Here is a 19,304-nt window from a genome sequence, read left to right on the forward strand (position 1 = left end):
GTTTGAACCCACTGACTATTTTACAATGTGTCTGTAGGAGGACTTGATAGATGCTGAGAACAAGTTAGTACTGGTGCTGAATCCAGAAGTACTTGTTAAAACGGCACTAAATAAAAAACAAGCAAAGTAAATATAAGAAAATATTCAATATGTATTATACAAATGATGTACAAATATAAAAATGAGATAATTGAATTGTATCTCGTAAGTGGACATAACTACTATCCGGATACATTCAACACTGCTCAAAACTGTTAATGCAGCACAGAGCTATCTCCTTAGCGACATGACTATCTCCTTCACGACAGAGCTATCTCTCACAATAAAAAGTGAATAATTTTACTCCCGAACCATTTTCGGTACATATTTTATTTCCAAATGCATTGTATATTTTACAGCTATCTCACGCCTACTCTGTTTGCTTCTTAATATTAGTTAAAATGTAAATATTTGACAATGAATGTGCTTTCATGACGAAATGGCCACATTTACTGCTAAATCAGCTTGTTGGTAACCATCAACACGACCACAAATTAAGAATGAATCAGCAAACATAAAGTTCTCTGTAAATTTAAATCATATCTACATCGCCTACCATTCCCCGATTTTTGATATTCGATACACTGCTTGTAAAAATGCAAAAATATGATGACACTCACCTTTGTTGATGTTCTTTTATCGCGACGTGCACTACCTCGAAAGTTGCGACAGAGCAGTTTACCGTATACCTCTTAAAAAGGTAGCTCTGTAGTTTACAAGGCGTGAAGAGGGATGATTTTAATTTCAGTATTGTAAATTTTCACCATTTGGATGGGGATGTACCTCAGGCTACATCTTATGGGGTATATATTTCTCAATTAATTCGGTTTGTTAGAGCGTGTAGTCATGTCAAGGATTTCAATGAACGCAATCAACATAATTACAAATAAACTTCTTCAGCAAGGCTACCGTTATTACAAATTGCGTAAATATTTTGCTAAATTTTACTATCGTAATTCTGATTTAGTTTTAAAATTCAATAGTCATTTAAAGGCGCTTCTGCGAGAAGGTATTTCTGAACGAATGACCTGGATTTTACAGCGAATCGACACAGAAGGGTGGTATTTAGTCGTGAAAAAGTCAAGGTGGTACTGAACGTTTGGATCAAACTTTCTAAAATTCTAATTTCTAAAACTTCATAAAGTACATAGAAAATAAGGAAAATTAAAACGATAGGGTCATTTGCTTGATTTTTGCTAGATTGATCTGATACAATTTTTAAATAATGGTCTTTTATGGAAAAATCACAATTTTATCGACTGTCACTTAACACACAAGTTGTCATTTATTCATAATGTTTTAAAAATTAATTTCATTTGCCGTATGCAGAGTCCAGAATGTATTCTACGCTATCCGATTAAATGACGTTAAGCAATCACTTCCGGTTAATGAAACGTGCAGAACAACTTTTAAATTAAAAAGGGTACATCCATGTCATAATCATACGTTGTAAATATAGTGTTGTGACAAAGATTCATTATCCAGAGTTGATGAAATTATCGAATTGTTTGTAAATCTCGGGTAGACAGAACAAAACCTCATGAGATGCTAACAGCAACAGTGCATCACTCAATATTAAGCGTACTATATATATAACACCACGGGAAAGGGACGAGGGACTGTTTACTGCATTTTAACAACACATTTGAACATGCGAATAATTGGTCCATTTTGTGCCATGTTGACTATATCGAGCAAATTTGAGCAGCAGGGAATAATGTCGGGTTATATATGCTGACAGTGAAACCTTAAGCTAATCTGTCCCACTACTGGTACTCCTGTCCACTTCAAAAGGCCTAGCAAATTCATAACGTGTACCGTGTAAGTAATACGGTAGAAATTTAACATACAAGCCACATAAATATGTTTTGTCACTGAAAATAATTCCTCTTGTCCTTAACACATTTTGTTTGTGAGTTATAGCGAAAATTTACTTAATTCTGGGCCATCCGTCGTATTGTGATAATAGTAAAAAGTACATGTAATGAAGTTATTTTCACAACTTTACGATTTACGTAAATTGTCTGTTTATATTTATTGCGGCTTTGGTGCATCATCGTTATATGCTCGCTGATAATGTCTCCAGTTAACGATGGAAATTAGCTTTAGGTTACGAAGTATATTCAGGCATCCCATGATTGCATCATAAGAGATGAAAGTTGCAGAATAATTGAAAACTTAACTATCCCGCTAGGAGATTTTAATGGATCCGTTATTACGTTATTTTATTTATAATTGATTTGAATCGTAATGATACAGGAACGTGATGATAGACTTTCAATGAATAGAAGCAACGCTTTCAGATCAGTTCTGCAACGTTTACATATTAGTGCCTCGTGTATACAGTTATAGTTTGAATACATCAACAGAACATATAACGTAAAAAGAAATTTGATTTTTCTTTAGACCATGAACTGACATTTTTGACACTGACCCCATTCCCCGTAGGGATTTTTATACTATTCTTTTCTGAAAGTACTACTATCCCACGCATCGGGCGGATATTACAATACATTTCCATATCTCCGTGAGAAGTAACAGTAGTGGATTCTCAACGCCGGTAAAGGAGCGTACTCCTAAACCACCAGGTCATTTTTGATGATACTTCACAGGGATGTTCCTTGGATGTCTTTTTTTAAATATTGCTCAAGGACTTGAATTCCATTTAGAACTCTGGTTGCCATGGCAACCGGAAAGAAAAAGCTTAAAAATTTTCTTGTCCAAAACCACATGTCCTAGGGCTTTGATATTTGGTATGTAGCATTATCTAATAGTACTCGCCCAAGATTGTTGAAATTATACCCTAGGGTCACATGGTTATATAGACTTAAATAGGGAAAATTTTTGAAAATCTTCTTGTCTTGGCTTAGATATTTGGTATGTAGTATCATCTAGTGGTCCTCTACCAGTAATGTTCAAATAACTCCCCCCACCTCCCTTCAGGGTCAAATATGGTTCCGCTATGCGGCGGGTGTAAAATCTACCGGCACTTGCAGGTGTTTCGGGGTGTGAGGGATGCTGCAAATTTCTTAACCTCTCATGAACAGACTCAATCAAACCGAGTCTGCTATTATTTTGTTTGGAAACTTCAAACAGATGTTATTAGAAATTTATTTATTTCAAATCGCGCAACCAAGAAGGCAAAATGAAGACTATTATGATATTAACAAACTTGGAATCGTAATGACTTTGGGCTAAATATTTCACTGTCAATGCAATTTTTTCACAATGTAATACAATAACAATTGTTTACAAAATATTTTCATTGTTCCTATTAAGTAAGATCAATTATGTGGATCAAATGTATGCTGATGCTAAAAACTTCGACACTGAACAACCAGGTTAGTAAAAATCAAATTTCAAAATTTAATCACCTGTATTAATCGCTGTACATATGTGGATGAAATATTAATTTTTTTATCCTTTATAGACATGATGTTTCCAATAACATGTCTTTCTTTTAATAAGTTAAAAAGCGAAATATACATTAGCTATGTAATAAGATGATTTAAATGGTCAGATTTTAGTCATCCCCAGCTTTTATTATATTTGACTGGCTTATCGTAGTAGGTTGTCCCCCTTGAAAATTATCCGATAATCAATATTGGTTTCCCTGCTAATATTACTTTGAGCAATAGATTATATAGGAAATTTATTTTCAATGATTAATTTCAAATATGTGTTTTGGTTTGTGAATATTTTACTAGATATGACAGTATACATCACTTTCTTCTCTTTAATTTGATGTGAAAATATATATTCTAACTTAATATCTTCTTGCTTCCAATTGACTTTAAAAAGGTATCACCATCACTTATATTGAACATATAGTGAAAATCACTGTTTCAATTTCTTTTACTTTAGAGGCAAATAAATTATATTTTCCAAAGCATGACAATTTATTATCACATATGTAGGTATTCGTGACTTTATAAGCAATACAATAGTATAATTGTAAGTGTTATAGGGTAAAGGCTTCTTGCTTCCATTTAACTTCAAAGTGTATCAAGAAATAAAAAACTGGTGGATTTCTTAAAGGATTGATGTAGCTTAAACGATGTAACGATTTACGGAACTGCATATACCAACAACTGACATACGATTCAATATAGTCTTTTGAAATAATAACGTTCATAATTGTCTCGAAGTCAAAAAATAGAAAAAAATGAACAGAACAGAATAGAACATAGCTTTGATTTTTCAACAAACTATTTTTGAGAACAATACGAGTCGATATAAATTTCAGTTTTTCTGACTGAAAGCTAAAATTTTTGGAGTATTGAAACAATCGACGGCAGCAGAAAACTACGTCATAGAATAGGTTTCTTATGAAACAGTGTAATTTGCAAGTTAGGCGCTCCTTGAAAGCTGGGGGAAAGAATGTGTACATTTATTTAAACAAAAGACGCAGCATGGTTTTCACGCTTTGCAAAGAAAGGGTGAAATTAACAGGCGCGCAATATCATTTCTATTTTAGAAATGAAATCCAAGCTTGAAAACAAAACAAAAATATTTATAATAGCATGCTTTCCGTGAGTTTGCACGGTAAGATTATCTCTTTAGTACGACCTACATTTTTTTGTCACGGTTTGTTCGTGGAAAGCATGCAAATAGCCACCTTTACAGCTGAAGACTAGTTTACACGGATACATCTTATTTAATGATTGCATTGTATAGTATATACAAACACATACCTGAATGGCATATTTGATTCATGTACATCATTGATTATACAAGACTAAGTAACTTAGACACTATAGATAAGTAGACAGGGTGAATCAGAGCTAATTTTAAAAAAATGAGTTCGGATCTCAATGATACACATACATCAATGCTGATAAGAAAAATCAGAATCTACTAACATGTGTGTTTTCTAAGATTGTTAAATTGCTCTTTTTTCTGTTTTGTTGTTTTGTTTTTTTTTTGCCATTGCCTGTGAAATACAGTATTGTTTAGTTTATTACTTTATTCTATCATGTTTTAAAGAGTAAACTTCTAAGCATGAAAGATAAACAAAAGTACCGTTATATGGACAAGAACATTCAAACAAAATCGGAATACATGTATCTTCACACAAGTTTCGTTTTCCTCGAGGAAAAACTAGTATAAATGTTTTTGTGGGAAAGCTCGTTTATGAAATAATTCTCGGATTTCAATGTTTAGCGACATTTAAAGTTTCAAAAGGAAAGAAAAGAATTTATTTAATGTTTTCATTTTCTGTTACATGACAACACAAATTTCGCAATATCATAAGCTAACATAATGCTGTTTTTTTTTACAGAAATGTTTTATATCTTTACAAAATCCATGACAAAGATTTATTGACTTGGGTCATGAATGACACGACTTTAGCTAATGTAAGGGAGACAATCCAATATGAAGGGAATTAATTTAACACAGTCAATAATTAAGGGAGAGAATTCTTGAAAATTCTCGTTAAAAGCAGCCCATGTTTAGAAAATCGTATAAATATATCATGCAACAAAAACAAATGACATTTTGTATTTCAGCGATGAAATTAGTATGTTAAGTTATAGTGCATTCTGGGTATATCTCATCATTATTGGTTGCGTTATATGCAGCAGAAAGGAGAACTATTTGGTACGATTTTTTGTTAAATATCTAAGAATTTATGAAATCGTAACTTCTGCTCTAGTCTAGCTCACTTTTAATTTATTTGTTACTTTTTCTTGTGAATATTCATTATTGTTACTTTAGCCTTGTATTTACTGTATGAAACATTGTTACATGTTTTTGTCATAATGATTGTAGATTTATCTCCATTATCTAATCGTTTTTATAGAAACACGTGTATTCTAAATTCACTTACTTACTTCTTCTAGTACCCTAAAATAACAGCAGATTAAGCATAATACCCTGAAAACCTCCACTGCTAGTCATTTGGTGCACACTTTCACAAACTGTCTTCAAAACAGCAGTATTTAAGTACCTTGGGCGGCCGAAAAATGTCTTGATGTTGCTATATGTTCTGGTCGTTTGGAATCGTTCAGTTCCATTTCTATTCGCGTATAATAGAGTTCCGCTTAAGCCCATGCTATGGGGCGTGAGTGGTGTTGCGTATTGCATACCTCTTAAGAATAGAATCATTCTAATCAGGCCTGCTACTGTTTGCACGATAGTATAAATTATTCATTTAATTTTGTTTGGGAAATAGATTTTTGTTTTGCGTGCTTTGCTGGCAAATAAAACATGGTTTTGAGTTCAAATGTGTAGTAATCTAAACACAAAGGGCGAAGGCCTGAGTGATTAATTGCGACGCATCTGAACGAAAGAACGTGTTTTATTTGCCAGCAAAGCATGCAAAACTAAAATCTATTTCCATTCCAACACGTTCGAATTACACCAGGAAGAAATACTAATGCGGTTTAAAAAAGAGAGAGTAAACCGAAATAGCCAAAAAGTAGTTTTTTTTTCGAAACGTGTTCTAATTGACAAGACAATACACGGTAAAATCCTTCTCTGCCTATATAAAAGAAAATCTTAAAAGTGTTAGAATATCTATTATATCACGCTTGTTTTTACGAATTGTAAAAGCTACAAATGTATGAGGTTTACACGTAAAAGAAGTATACTTTTAGAAGGCTGTGGATCTTAGACGTAAATATCAAAATATAATCCAGATAAACTATTGTCTGAGTAAAGTTACAACAATAAAAGATGGAATTATGCAAAAATATCTGTGTTTGTATATTTTTGTGTAAGATCCGGAGCCTTCTTTGGTAAATACCGCAGTAACAAAATTACTGAAACAGTATATTGGTGATGATTCGGGTATCGTTACAGCTTGTTTATATGTATGGTATTACTTTTATTATAAAATTTGTAGTCATTTAGTCATTTATTCCTGTTGGAACTTATTTTATTTTTATTAACGAAAACAGAATTTAACGGTATGCTTGTTAGATCATGGGCTACCAATTTGATTAATAGTCAAAACATACACATAGTCGGACTTCCTTTCCCCTACGGAAATGCTATTCAGAAACACTATGGGTTAAATGATAGCCTGGAAAACTATAAATATTGTGGGAAACTGGTAAAAAACATGCAAATATCACATGCAAAACTTATTTCATAACTCAGAACAATGATCATATCGTTATATACATGGATGTATATAGAACGCACTATCACGATTTTCGCCGACGCTTCCAACAGGATTTTCACTGGAATGGTATGCATCATCCTCGTGCCCGTTCAAACCAGAACTTTTAAGTTTTGTACCAAGACACTCAAACGTTCTTACATAGCTTTTGCTTAAATCTGAGCAATCTTGCTGTGTTCTGGACAGCGGTCCAATATTTCTTATATTATCCGTACTACTGTATGTCACACTTGAGATTTCGATTATACTGTTACTTTGATTTAGGTGAGAATTGATTTCTTGGTTCATTTCATAGTTATTAAGACTTTGTGTTCCTGGCAATTCACTGTTTGTTGTATCTACAGCTATCATTATATCTGCAGCTATCATGCCTGCCCTCTCGCCTTGAATATTGCTGGTTACACTGAGGTTTGAACTGCTGTTGTGTAAGTTTGTGGAGTCGCTGTCAAATTCTATGTATAATGGTTGGCTAGTTGCGCTATCTGCAAAATGTACATTACATTACTATCATCGTTTATGTTTGGAAAACAAAATGTCCCTTTCTTGTTTGTGATAAAAACTCACGATCAAAATCTACCAATATAACATCAAATTTAAGCTTTACTCTTGATATTGTTTCGATCTTCTACGGAAAGAAAACAGGAATAGAACACGAATCATATGTTCCAAATGATTCTTCATCCAACAAAAATAAAAGTATTAATTCCAACAGGAATAGATATGTCAAAGTTATCTAGATGTAACTTTAAAGCTTCGCGTATTTTCTTACCATTTGTGTCGTCTATTTCTTCATAAAACGGTTCCGAGGTATGTAATGCGGGTAGTTCAATGCTAGTTTGAAAGTTTCTTTTTCTGTAAAGAATAATCCTGAAAAAAAATAGTCATATTCAGGAACTTTCTATTTTCGGGATTGAATAAATAGATAAGCCATCGATTAGAAGCCGAGCAATATACTAAAGTTTATACTTTTAGTTTAATTTTTTATTCCTCTTTAGATATTAATTAAATTGCAGAAAGCAAAGATGTAGATGCTAGAATCCTAGGAGGGGTTTAGAAGAAATGAAGTGTACACTAACAGTCATTTAATAATGAATCTTAAGATCTTAAGTTGACATAACCTGGTTATTAGTATTTTGTCAAAAGACATAGATATTCATCTATAAAGTGTTGTGAGCAATGTTTATATAAATACATGTGGTCCGCCCGCTTAGCTCAGTAGTGGGAGCGCTGATCTACGGATCCAGGGGTCTTGGGTTCGATCCCCGGGCGAGGCGTGTGTTCTCTGTGACGACTTGATTATGTATGAAATCATTCGTCCTCCGCCGCAGATTCATGTGGAGAAGTTGGCAGTTACTTGCGGAGAACAGGTTTGTATTGGTTACTTCAGTTCTGAACATGGTCCTTCTACCTGTGTTTTGTTACAATTTAGACAGGGAGCCTCCATGGCCGACAGGTTAAGGTGGCTGACTACAAATCACTTGCCCCACACTGAGTCTCACTCGGGGCGTTGAATTCTTCATGTGAGAAAGCCATTCAGCCGGCTTACGGAAGGTCAGTGGTTCTACCCAGGTGCCCGCTCGTGATGAAATAATGCACGAAGGGGTACCTGTGTTCTGACACCAATCTCAATGCTGGAAAGTCGCCATATGACCTGTAATTGTGTCGGTGCGACGTTAAACCCAACAAAATAACAACAACATAATATTAATAATAAAACAAGTTATAGAGAATCACACAGTGCGATTTAAATGTCATCATCTAAATGGATATCTGTAAAGACCTATTAACTTGATGTTTATGATTGTCTTTGGCTAACAGTATTTGCATTTCACAAGCTTATTTAGTGTACTCAATTAATTAGTATTCCTACCTTCGTATGAAACCAACAGTAAACGTACAGGCCAAAGCAGAAACGACTCCGACTGTACTGTATGTTATTATGGTATCGGTAGAATCGTGATCATTAGTCGAATCTGAAATTAAGTAAATAGTTACTTTAGTAACAATACTCACATTCAATTTTATTGTAATAGAATTCCACTAATAAGCTGAAGCTGCTTGGTTTTGTTCTATGCTTCCAAAGAATTTTGTCATAGACTTTATTAACTATCACAACAGCAGTCTTTAAGTGCCGTGGGCGGCTCTAAAATATCTCAAAATACTTGGACTCAGTGTTGTTATATTTTCTGGTCTGTATGGATCATGGATGGAGAACATTCAATTTTACTGTAATAGAATTCCGCTTAAGCCGGTGCTAGGAGGCGTGGCGGGTGTTGCACATTTCATTACCTCTCATGAACAGCCTCTGTGCTATTTTGTTACTTGGTTGTGTTCTATGCTTCCAAAGGATCTTTTCACAGATTTTATTATAAGCGTAACCTTCTTTATTCCTGTTTTAGAATATTAGCATGCTTCCTTACAAGTTAATTTTTGTATGTCAATCTTTAAGTAAAAATAATGTTTAGTTTATACTAATTTGTTTTAGATCGATAGTGATGAAAGCGTCCACTCTCAAGTCTGCTTCCTAGAAAAACAAGTACGGGTGTCATATGAGAAGTCATGATTGTGACCCCAGTGGGGCTCGAACCCGCGACCCCTGTATTAAGCGGCCGACAACTTATCCACTAGACCACCGCTCCCCTTAATAATAATGTTTCTATATAATGACATTTTATGCACCGGATTGTAAATTTACAATATAAAATACGTTAACTTTGTGCATTACTTTGGGTCCAAGGGTCTCCGAAAAAGCCTGGCTCGCATCCAGGGCACCTAGCTGTACTGTTGTCACATATTCTGAGCACATGAGCTTCACTGCAGTTTTTCTCACATTTTTTACCATAATATTCTAAAATACACCCTTTTTCACAAAAACCTGAAAAACTGTCACATGATCTGTTGAAACATGTTTCGCTGCAAGGGTCACCGCAGGTGTCACCGAACCAACCGTTGACGCAGCCAGATTTACAGTGACCACTTATCTGGTTGCAAGTATTTTTTAAGCATTTGCTACTACACGTCATTTCGCACAAGTTACCATAACTGCCAGGAACACATCCATTTTCACAATGTCCGGATGTTTGGTTGCAAGTTCGGTTGAGACACAAATTGCTACAAGATGCTTCACACTTGGGACCGTGGAAGCCATAAAGGCAGCCATTATCGCAGTTACCTGATAGTTGGTTACAAGTGTTATTGTTACATGTACTTCTGCAAATCTCTTCGCACTTGTCACCATGTCGACCAGGAATGCATCCATTCATACAATGACCTGTATATTGATTACAAGATTTGTTGGCACATGTTTCACTACAATTCTTTTCGCATATGTCGCCATACCAGCCAGAAATACAGCCGGCGTTGCAAGTTCCAGATTGTCTGTCACAGGATCTATTAAAACACGTGTTGCTGCAAGTGCCTTCACATGTGTAGTTATATCGGCCAGCAATGCAGCCAAATACACAGTCACCTGTGTGTCTATCACATCTTCTGGTTTTTGTTTCGTGATCGAGACAATTCTTATTGCATTTCTTGTCGCAGCGAGTGCCATAATATCCATCCATACAGTCACCTGGACAGCTACCGGTATCAATATCACATTCTACTTCGCCTTCTTTATCCGGGCGACAATTCCCACACTTCTTGTCGCAGTGTGTCAGTCTGCCGTAGAACTCTTTGGAACATTTCAAACAGGGACCATAGAATTGCGAGCAGTTTGAACAAGAACTGTAAGGTGGACAAACTATGCAACATTCATCACCAACATTCTCTGCATAGCACCCTGTCAAGAGTGTTCCATGGGGAATGTACAATACGACACAACCAATTTTACACTTAGACCTACACGAACTTCCCGAAGCATTTCCTTGGCACAACATGCATGCGTTATGTAATGAACATTCCACACAATGTTTAGGACACAAGTGAAAGTCCTCCATACTAAAAGAAATGTCCTTACAGTTGTAACACTCTGCGACATATGGACACGAAATACACAGTAGAAATTTTAAAACTGTAAACATTCTAATGGCCTGGGAAGTAAGGTGACTTGATTCTCTCGACCCTAGGAAAATAAGATCAGTTCAAGGCTTGTCACGTATTCACTTTCCGTCAAGTCTTCTTACTAGTTTACTGAAAAATCAAAGTACATTTGTTCATCATTTTATCACCATAATGATTTTACAATATGAACATAATAAAACCAAGTTCACTATTAGTTTTATTTCCAGATCTGATTACTTCTGCCATGACAGCACCAACAGTTAAAATAATAGCATTTCAACTGATACGTAAGATTAGTATTTCCTTTTTATAGTATGATCGTTTTATTTCTACCCTCGTTAACGACGAGCGGTACTGTAGTTTTAATTATTTCGAATGTTGTCATATCTACTAGCCGTTTACTGAGCTAATCAAAATGCGTACTAGTCATCGAGTTCACTCATTTTAAAAGAATTATGAAAGCATTCAATAACTGTATCAAAGACGTATTTAATACATACCATCTTTATCATACTATGTCGTTATCCATTAAGAAAGCTCATATCTTTATTGAAAATATACGCGTTCAATTGAATAGTAAAAATAGAAGTAATATGGAATTATAAAATAAGCAATCATTTTCCACTTTCCATTTATAATAAACTTTGGATAACGCCTCATGTCCTTTAAAACGGAGTCCAATTTTACAATATGCGACGAGGAAATAAAATAACTTGTAACTGTGGATGACAAAGACTTTGTATATGTAGAACATGAAAGCGAGTTTAAAGTTTCTTATGGCCCCATTGTACTAGTATTACTGGATGTAGTATACAGTTTTAGTCATTTTTCTTCATTTGTTTTCAAGGGAAGACTAGAAAAATTAACCGGATGCATAGATATGCACTAAAAAGGAATGATGATTCACCTTGGTCTTCTTTTACCAAATATGTTAAAGTATAGTCCAGCTTTGCAAAGTCAAAAATCACTTTTTTTATTACCGCGAAAACTCGTCTTTTGCAACTAAATTCGTAGTAGAACAATTCATCACGCGGCATGCTGCTAGTGTAAAACAAATCCGGATTCTGCATTCAGTCGTCAGCCCAAGCTATTTGCCTGAAACATTTGTCTTGACATAAACTTACACTTTTTATTAAAATAAAGGGACTTCGCAGAAATTTAAAAAAAGTGACTGTCTTAGGAACTGTTGTTCCAGCTTTGTATTATATTTGATCTGATTTACTGTTATGATTAAATTGAAAGCGGTGCCTTTAACAAGATTACAATATATTTGTCTTTCATCATTGCCTATTTACAGGAATGCTGCTGTGGAGAATATACAATTTTGTGAAACAGAAATAAGTTTCCATTGATTCACGAGCATAAACACGCCCTTGTTAATGTACGTAGTAAGAATGGAAGGAAATAACAAATAACAAGGAAGTTAAGTAATATTTAAAGGTGGTCAATCACTTAAAAAATTTCACTTTGATTACTTTAAGATTTAAACGAAACAGAACGGTCAGTTACAAAAAGCTAGACCCCAGAAATCATTATTTTATTGTTTAAAACGCTTTTGCTGAAGATAATTAATATAACCTAAATTCAGATGATCAACTCATCTTCACAGCTATTATAAAAAAATATTATTTTAAAACGATTCAGAAGAGACGCTTCAGAGTAATACTATACTAGCTGAGTATAATAATAAAACGGTACAATTCTTACTTTAATGTTTGGCAGAAAGTGTAATACTAACGCCGGAAAAACCTGAGTCAAAGCAGCTTTATTTGCTTGGTTGACATATGGTAGGGGAGATAAGCTGTTGGATGCATAAGGTCGTAAAGTTGATGTGTGAACGGTATACATATAAACATTAACATAGATCAGAGTAAAATAAATACAATGGAGCTCATTTATTATCCGCACCATGTTCCACAGTTACAAGACAATAAAATAAAAATTACGCCGACAGGTGAATGCCTTACATACGTATTGGTTACAAACGTGTGACAATAACAGACGGCAATCGCTTTGACTTAGAAGAATCTATATTGATTAATGGGCCAAAGAAACGTTACGTGTTTTTATCATATGACAAAAATACAGCAGAGACCTCTTTTGTAAGTTTAGGTTTTACATCAGGTTTTAACCATTATGTTTCGAAGCTAAGCTTTATAAAGTAGTAAACTTATACCCAGGAAGCATTGTACCGTTTTGCTGTCACAGTGGTGTCTTCGGCAAGTATCAGAACAGTTATATTCGCAAACGTCCCGTATCAACATGGAACACAGCCAAAATAACCGTTCCCTGATCCTTTGTCGCATTTACTCAAGTTTGTATTTAAATCTGTGTCCAGATATTTGATGTTGCATTAGTCGTTACAGTTACTACCAGAGTAACCAATGGCACAAGCGTTAGAACATTTTCCATTGTTAATGTCACATACTATAACTCCTTAATAAAGATGAAAGTCACTTATGTCAAAATGGAAGAGATTTATGTCACTTGTCACACAAGTGGTCAATAAAATTCATTAATTTTTTATTATTGAATTGTCACTTATGCGATCTCCAACAGATTAAAGAAAATTATATTCAATTAATGATATAAAATACATAACGAGATTTACATGTTTCGTAGAAAGTATATAGGGAGAAAAGCGGCCGCCGTAAAAAGACATCCCGTACTTGGATTCAGTGTTCTTATTAAGTACACACAATATCACTTTATCCCCTGCATGTTCGAAAGTTACAGTACTGTTAAAATTAAAGTGTCCACATCTTAGTCAATGCCTTACACACACAATGGTACCAAATAGCACGATACATGAAACATAAAATGCTTGCTACCATATTTCAAAAGACTTGGTAATATCGCGTGTTCTATTTCTGCACAAACATATTTTTGTATGAGGAGTGGTATGGGGATCAGAACTTCATACTTTATAGTACGAAATTATTTCATCTTAACCACCATATCAAATGATGGTCAAGTCATATGAAAGTTTTGTATTTTCAAGGTGACAGAAATTGGTTCAGACATCTGTTTCACTTAAAATCGACTGTTTGTGGTGGTGTAAACAAAATACTTTGACAATACCTATATTGCCTTTTATATATATGTATATTGGCGTTCTGTTCTGACGTATCACACCTTGACATATCTCTATGATTTCCATAAACGGCAACTTAAGAACGTTCATAGGTGTCAGCTGTATTATTTATCATTACATTATAAACGAAGGACAATAAGAAATATTTGTTATATTCCATTTTATCTTCCAAGGCATATGTCAGGTATGAATTAATTGTATTTATGTGTCTTTGGAAAGCATGGTACACGTGCCTGCGAATAAAACATACGGAACATTGTAAGGATCTTACATGCCTGCGGGTAGAATCTATAAGTAGGGTGAAATTCAAATTAAGGCGTTATCGAGTTTTTTTTATCCAAGTTGTCTCCAGGGTTGGGAAACCAGATGTGAGACAGGAAGACATGTAAAATCGTTTTTCTTGCCTGTCATGTTCAAAATAGATCGCAGTGACAAATAGATTTGGGTATTTTCTTGCATTATGTATAATGTTTATGACGTTATAATAGTGCAGGTACTATATGACGTCAAATAAGTGCACGCTATTTTAGACAAAGTTTTTCCCTGAGGAAAGACATGAATATCTGTACCTGATGCGTATACTTTCCCCTCTAGGTAGGCAAGAAAAAATTGTCGCGGCAGCTTCATTACTCATCAGTGGTCGCAAGGGTATTTGAATGAAGCTATGACATTGCCTGTTATTATCAGCAGATTATTCCTGATTGATATAAAAATATAAGAAAAACATACTTAAATCTAAATATTAGATACAGAACAATATAAACGCTGTGGGGTCACTATTTAATCCGTTTTTAATCCGCTCCGAACATGAAATTCATGTTCAAACTACTAAGCACAATGTTTTTGATACGATATTGATGTCTTCATACTACTACGCTTGAATCCCGAGGTCAATCGTATTTTGACTGACATCATATTCTGAACTGTTGTCTTAAGAAGAACGTAATCTTATAAGTAAGTGACCATATAATGTCAAAAAGAACAATGATGTTACAGTGGCCAGATGTTCAACATTTGCTACTTCTTCATGTTTTCATTATAACTAAAAAGTTTGACATAATTTGCTGAGTGGTGTTTGCAGCGCACCGTCTGTTGCATCTTTCCATAACAGTTTCAAATTGTGATGGGTGGGGGAGTGGGTAGGGGTCGGCCTTACGTTAGGTTATTGTTGCGTTTACCATAGCCAATTCTTCTTTGATATCTACTTTTACTTTTATTGTTTTAGTGGGCTGTGTCCTTTGAACGTGGCGTTTTTCCTTATGTTTTTTGTTTGTTTTGAGTTTGATCATGAGCGGTAATGGAAAACGCAACACGCACACGACCTACATCAAAGCTTTAAAAGAATGTTGAATGGGAGCCATGATCCAAAAGTGGACTAAGGACTGAAGTGAGTTGTTTTTTTTGACGCACATAATGGCACTTCAAGACTGTTGTTGTGAGGCGTAAAAAATTGTTAATTTCCGGTATCCTGACCTACCCTAAATTTTTAGCAATGTTTTTATGGACTTGGACAATATTTTTTTCAACTTTTTAACAAAAAGTTGCAAAACTGCACTTTCTATGCTTGAAACATGGTCAGTGATGTTAGAAATCAACTTACAGATGCTCTAAAGGCATAACCCCCTTATTTGTATTCATTTTTGACACAAAGATAATTTCCGAAAAGTCTCACTTAATAAAAAAAATCAGAATTAATAAATTCCGACCTACCTACCCTAGTTTTGTTTAGCATGTTACCAGAAACAAAAAAATTTTTAGGCCTGATACTCAGATTACAAAAAAAAAAAATCGCAAACTTCCGACATCCTTTTCTTTCAGTCAGCTCCATTTTCATATCCCGTATGATGTTGTAAGTGTTATGTATATGCCAATAGTTTATTCATTATTCGTTTTTATATTTGTCATTGACGATTTTTCTTCCTTGTAACTATGTTTCAAATAAAATATTTAAAACGTTTTCTTGAAGTATATTTTCCGGTATTATACAGTTACTCAAGGGAGACAAAGGTGAAATTCTCATGAAAATCAAACATAAGTTGTTTTTTTTTTCTGTTAAACGGCAGATTACGTGATTGGGAATAAGCTTTACAGTTTCACTTTTAACAGATATAAGAGCATGTAATAAAGTTGTCTCTACAAAGATTTTTACAAGTGTATCTTTGTAATAGAAAATTTACATCATGATAATTTATTTTATTCTCTTTCTGCGGATACAAATGTATATTAGAACAAAGAAAAATATCAAACAGGGAATGCCACGCACCAAAAGCGCAGCCTCCTCAAAACGAACCCCCCAGCACGCAAACGCGTGCACCACACACACACACACACTCAAAGCTTACACATCAGGACAAAACGAACAACACACACACACACTCAAAGCCAACACATAAGGACAAGACGAACAATAAGCAAACACACGCGCGCACACAAAGTCAACACACAAGGACAAAACGAACAAACAAAGGAACACAGTGGGGCACCGCCTTGGAACGGTCAGTGGCAAAAACACCACTGGGGAGCTTAAACCGGTTTATGGTGCGCACCCAACCTCACTCTTACCCCCACGGGTTGCCCATCTTAGGCATGATACTATGTTATATTTATGTCAAAATAGCTACAAGAGACTTGTTGCGTTCTGTCTAGCACGAAACAGTTGACGGAGTTCTGCATATTTTTTGGAGCGAATAAGATATCGCCATTCAGGTACTAATACATCAAACAACTGAATTGCTGCTTTCCGAAGGTTTTCATTTAATGCCCATTTCCTGAATAAATCATGTATGAAAGAATTTTTCAATATTTGATTTCCACTGGCATCAATATATAAGTGCTGTATAACGATCAATTCTTGCTTTTCAACTTGATCTCTCCACGTACCATAAAGTATCACCTTTTCTGGAATTGCGACCATACGTGAAATAAAGTTATACAAATTTGGAATCCTCAGGATAATAGCTCTTCCCTCTTCCAACAATTCAGAAAGCAACTGTTTGATGTTTTCCTTTTCCTGCCTGGACACAACAGCTCCGAGAAGATTTCTCTCTGGTATCATATAATTTGGTAAATGATTATTTTCGAAACAGGTTTTGATGAAAATCAGTGATGATTGCAACATGTTCAATATATGTTTCGGATTGTTTTCACAGAAACGTGTTCTTTCTAGCAACCAGAAAACCACATTTTTTACAATATAAGAAGTAATTGCTTTACAAACTGGTTTTAAAAATTGTTTTGCAACTACTTTTAGCAAGACGTACATTTTTATCTGTACATCATTTAGAGTTGATACTAATTTCTTTTCAGCAGTAGTAAAACATATTCGCCATTCAAGGGTTTCATTTTCACTTTGTTTATGCCCAACAGGCACAATATATCCTTCCATTTCCGAAATTTCCTTTACATTCTCGCTTGAAGGCCAACCACACAGTCTATCTCTGATTGTCCACTTACGTAAGTATTCACCTCCATAGTAGTATACTGAAAATACAGCGTCTATTTCACAGTCATATGCCGACCATTTTATACAATTTGTTACAGCAGGACCATTTTCTGACATACTGTATTTGGTGTCCAAACCATCATACCATGTTCTTGGCAAATAATCTCTTACTGCATAATTTCTTTTCCTTGTTTCTTCACTGGACATGTAATGGTACCCTAACTGAGAAATGTACATGCTTGGATTACCGAATAGAAACATCGAAATCGGATTGGCTGTATGCATGTTTATCAAAACTACTTTTGTGTACCCAGGAGCTGTATCAGTGTAATCAGATTGGAGTAGAGTTAAATGTCTATCGACACTTGCCTCGTCTAGACATATTACATCATTAAAAACTAGCATCTGGTCCATATCACTCCTAGATGTATTGACACCTTCACCAAAGCTGCCAACACTTAAAACTGTCATTGGCAAGCCATTCCTTTCAAGATCAGCAGAAAATCTCTCCAATATGGAATCCAAGCATTTTGATCTAGCTGATATATTTATTTGTTTATATCCAAGAATATCAAGTGCATAGCAAATTAACAGAGATATATATTTATTTTCTTCACAAGACATGGTTTTACTACAGGAGAACAATGATTGTCACTAACATGTTTGTTGATAATACTGTAATACAGTATCCGGTTTCCGGATCATATCTGAAACATTGTATAACAATACTCAAGTTGTAATGCGAGTATCAGTACAGACACAGTGTATACCAGGCAAATTGTTTGTCATTTATTTCCACCTGCACAAAGAACACATGTAGTGCATGCGAACCATTTCAATAACGTAACTTAATATAGCGGAGCAATTTCAGTTATAAAAGTGACATGGAAGTTAATAAATCAAGACGAAATATGAACCCCTAACACTCCCACTGGTACATTTAGGCTAGATGTATTTTCTTGTTAGTTTTATTGACAGAATGTTACAAAAATAATTCCGCTGTCATCAAAGACGAAATTAGATTAAAGGGTCTTTAGGCATAAAATAAGAGAGATTATTCAAATAAGAAACATATAAAAATTGATGGCGGCTTTCATTTCAGAATGCCAAACAAAGTGGTTACAGATAGGGCATTTATTAGTACTGATGAGTAACACACAAGATAAACTCTTCCCGGGGATGATATCATCAATGAAAAGCCAACATGGCTTTTTAAACAGAACCAGTTTACGTTTACATATTCTTATTTGTGTTGCTTCTCATTGTTTTTTCTATTTCATGAAACTTTTGTACCAAATGACTTAAATAAACTCTGAAGAGTGGTTGTTTTTATCGAAAAGGGACTACTTTTGCATGGCTCGTAGAATTAAACCTGTCAGTTATGCAATTATACAAACCAATTGAACCTGCCATAAATTAGAGAAAAAAAATGTAAACCTGAAGAAACAAAAATATTAAATTTTTAATTGGCGATGTAAAGGCTGCTACAGACGAGAAAATGTAGAACAAGAATTCAGATACATTTTTTCTTTTATTTGCAAATGTACAAATTGAGTTTCTTCCCAATTTTTGAGGAGCTCATCAATACGATTATAGGTCAT

The 19,304-nt window shown here is 34.7% G+C and overlaps 1 protein-coding gene across 1 annotated transcript; it reads right to left on the reverse strand.

Moving 5' to 3' along the window:
* Positions 1 to 5,214: 5,214 nt before the first annotated feature.
* Positions 5,215 to 11,848, reverse strand: LOC128555590 (multiple epidermal growth factor-like domains protein 6). Its single transcript, XM_053538339.1, has 5 exons — positions 11,668 to 11,848; positions 9,891 to 11,296; positions 9,036 to 9,138; positions 7,935 to 8,032; positions 5,215 to 7,647 (listed from the first exon to the last, which is right to left on the reverse strand). The coding sequence occupies exons 2-5, from the start codon at positions 11,185 to 11,187 to the stop codon at positions 7,160 to 7,162; spliced, it is 1,986 nt and encodes a 661-aa protein (XP_053394314.1). The 5' UTR covers positions 11,188 to 11,296; positions 11,668 to 11,848; the 3' UTR covers positions 5,215 to 7,159.
* Between the last annotated feature and the right edge of the window lie 7,456 nt (positions 11,849 to 19,304).

Source organism: Mercenaria mercenaria, chromosome 3, assembly GCF_021730395.1.
Source record: "Mercenaria mercenaria strain notata chromosome 3, MADL_Memer_1, whole genome shotgun sequence".
Classification (NCBI taxonomy): domain Eukaryota; kingdom Metazoa; phylum Mollusca; class Bivalvia; order Venerida; family Veneridae; genus Mercenaria; species Mercenaria mercenaria.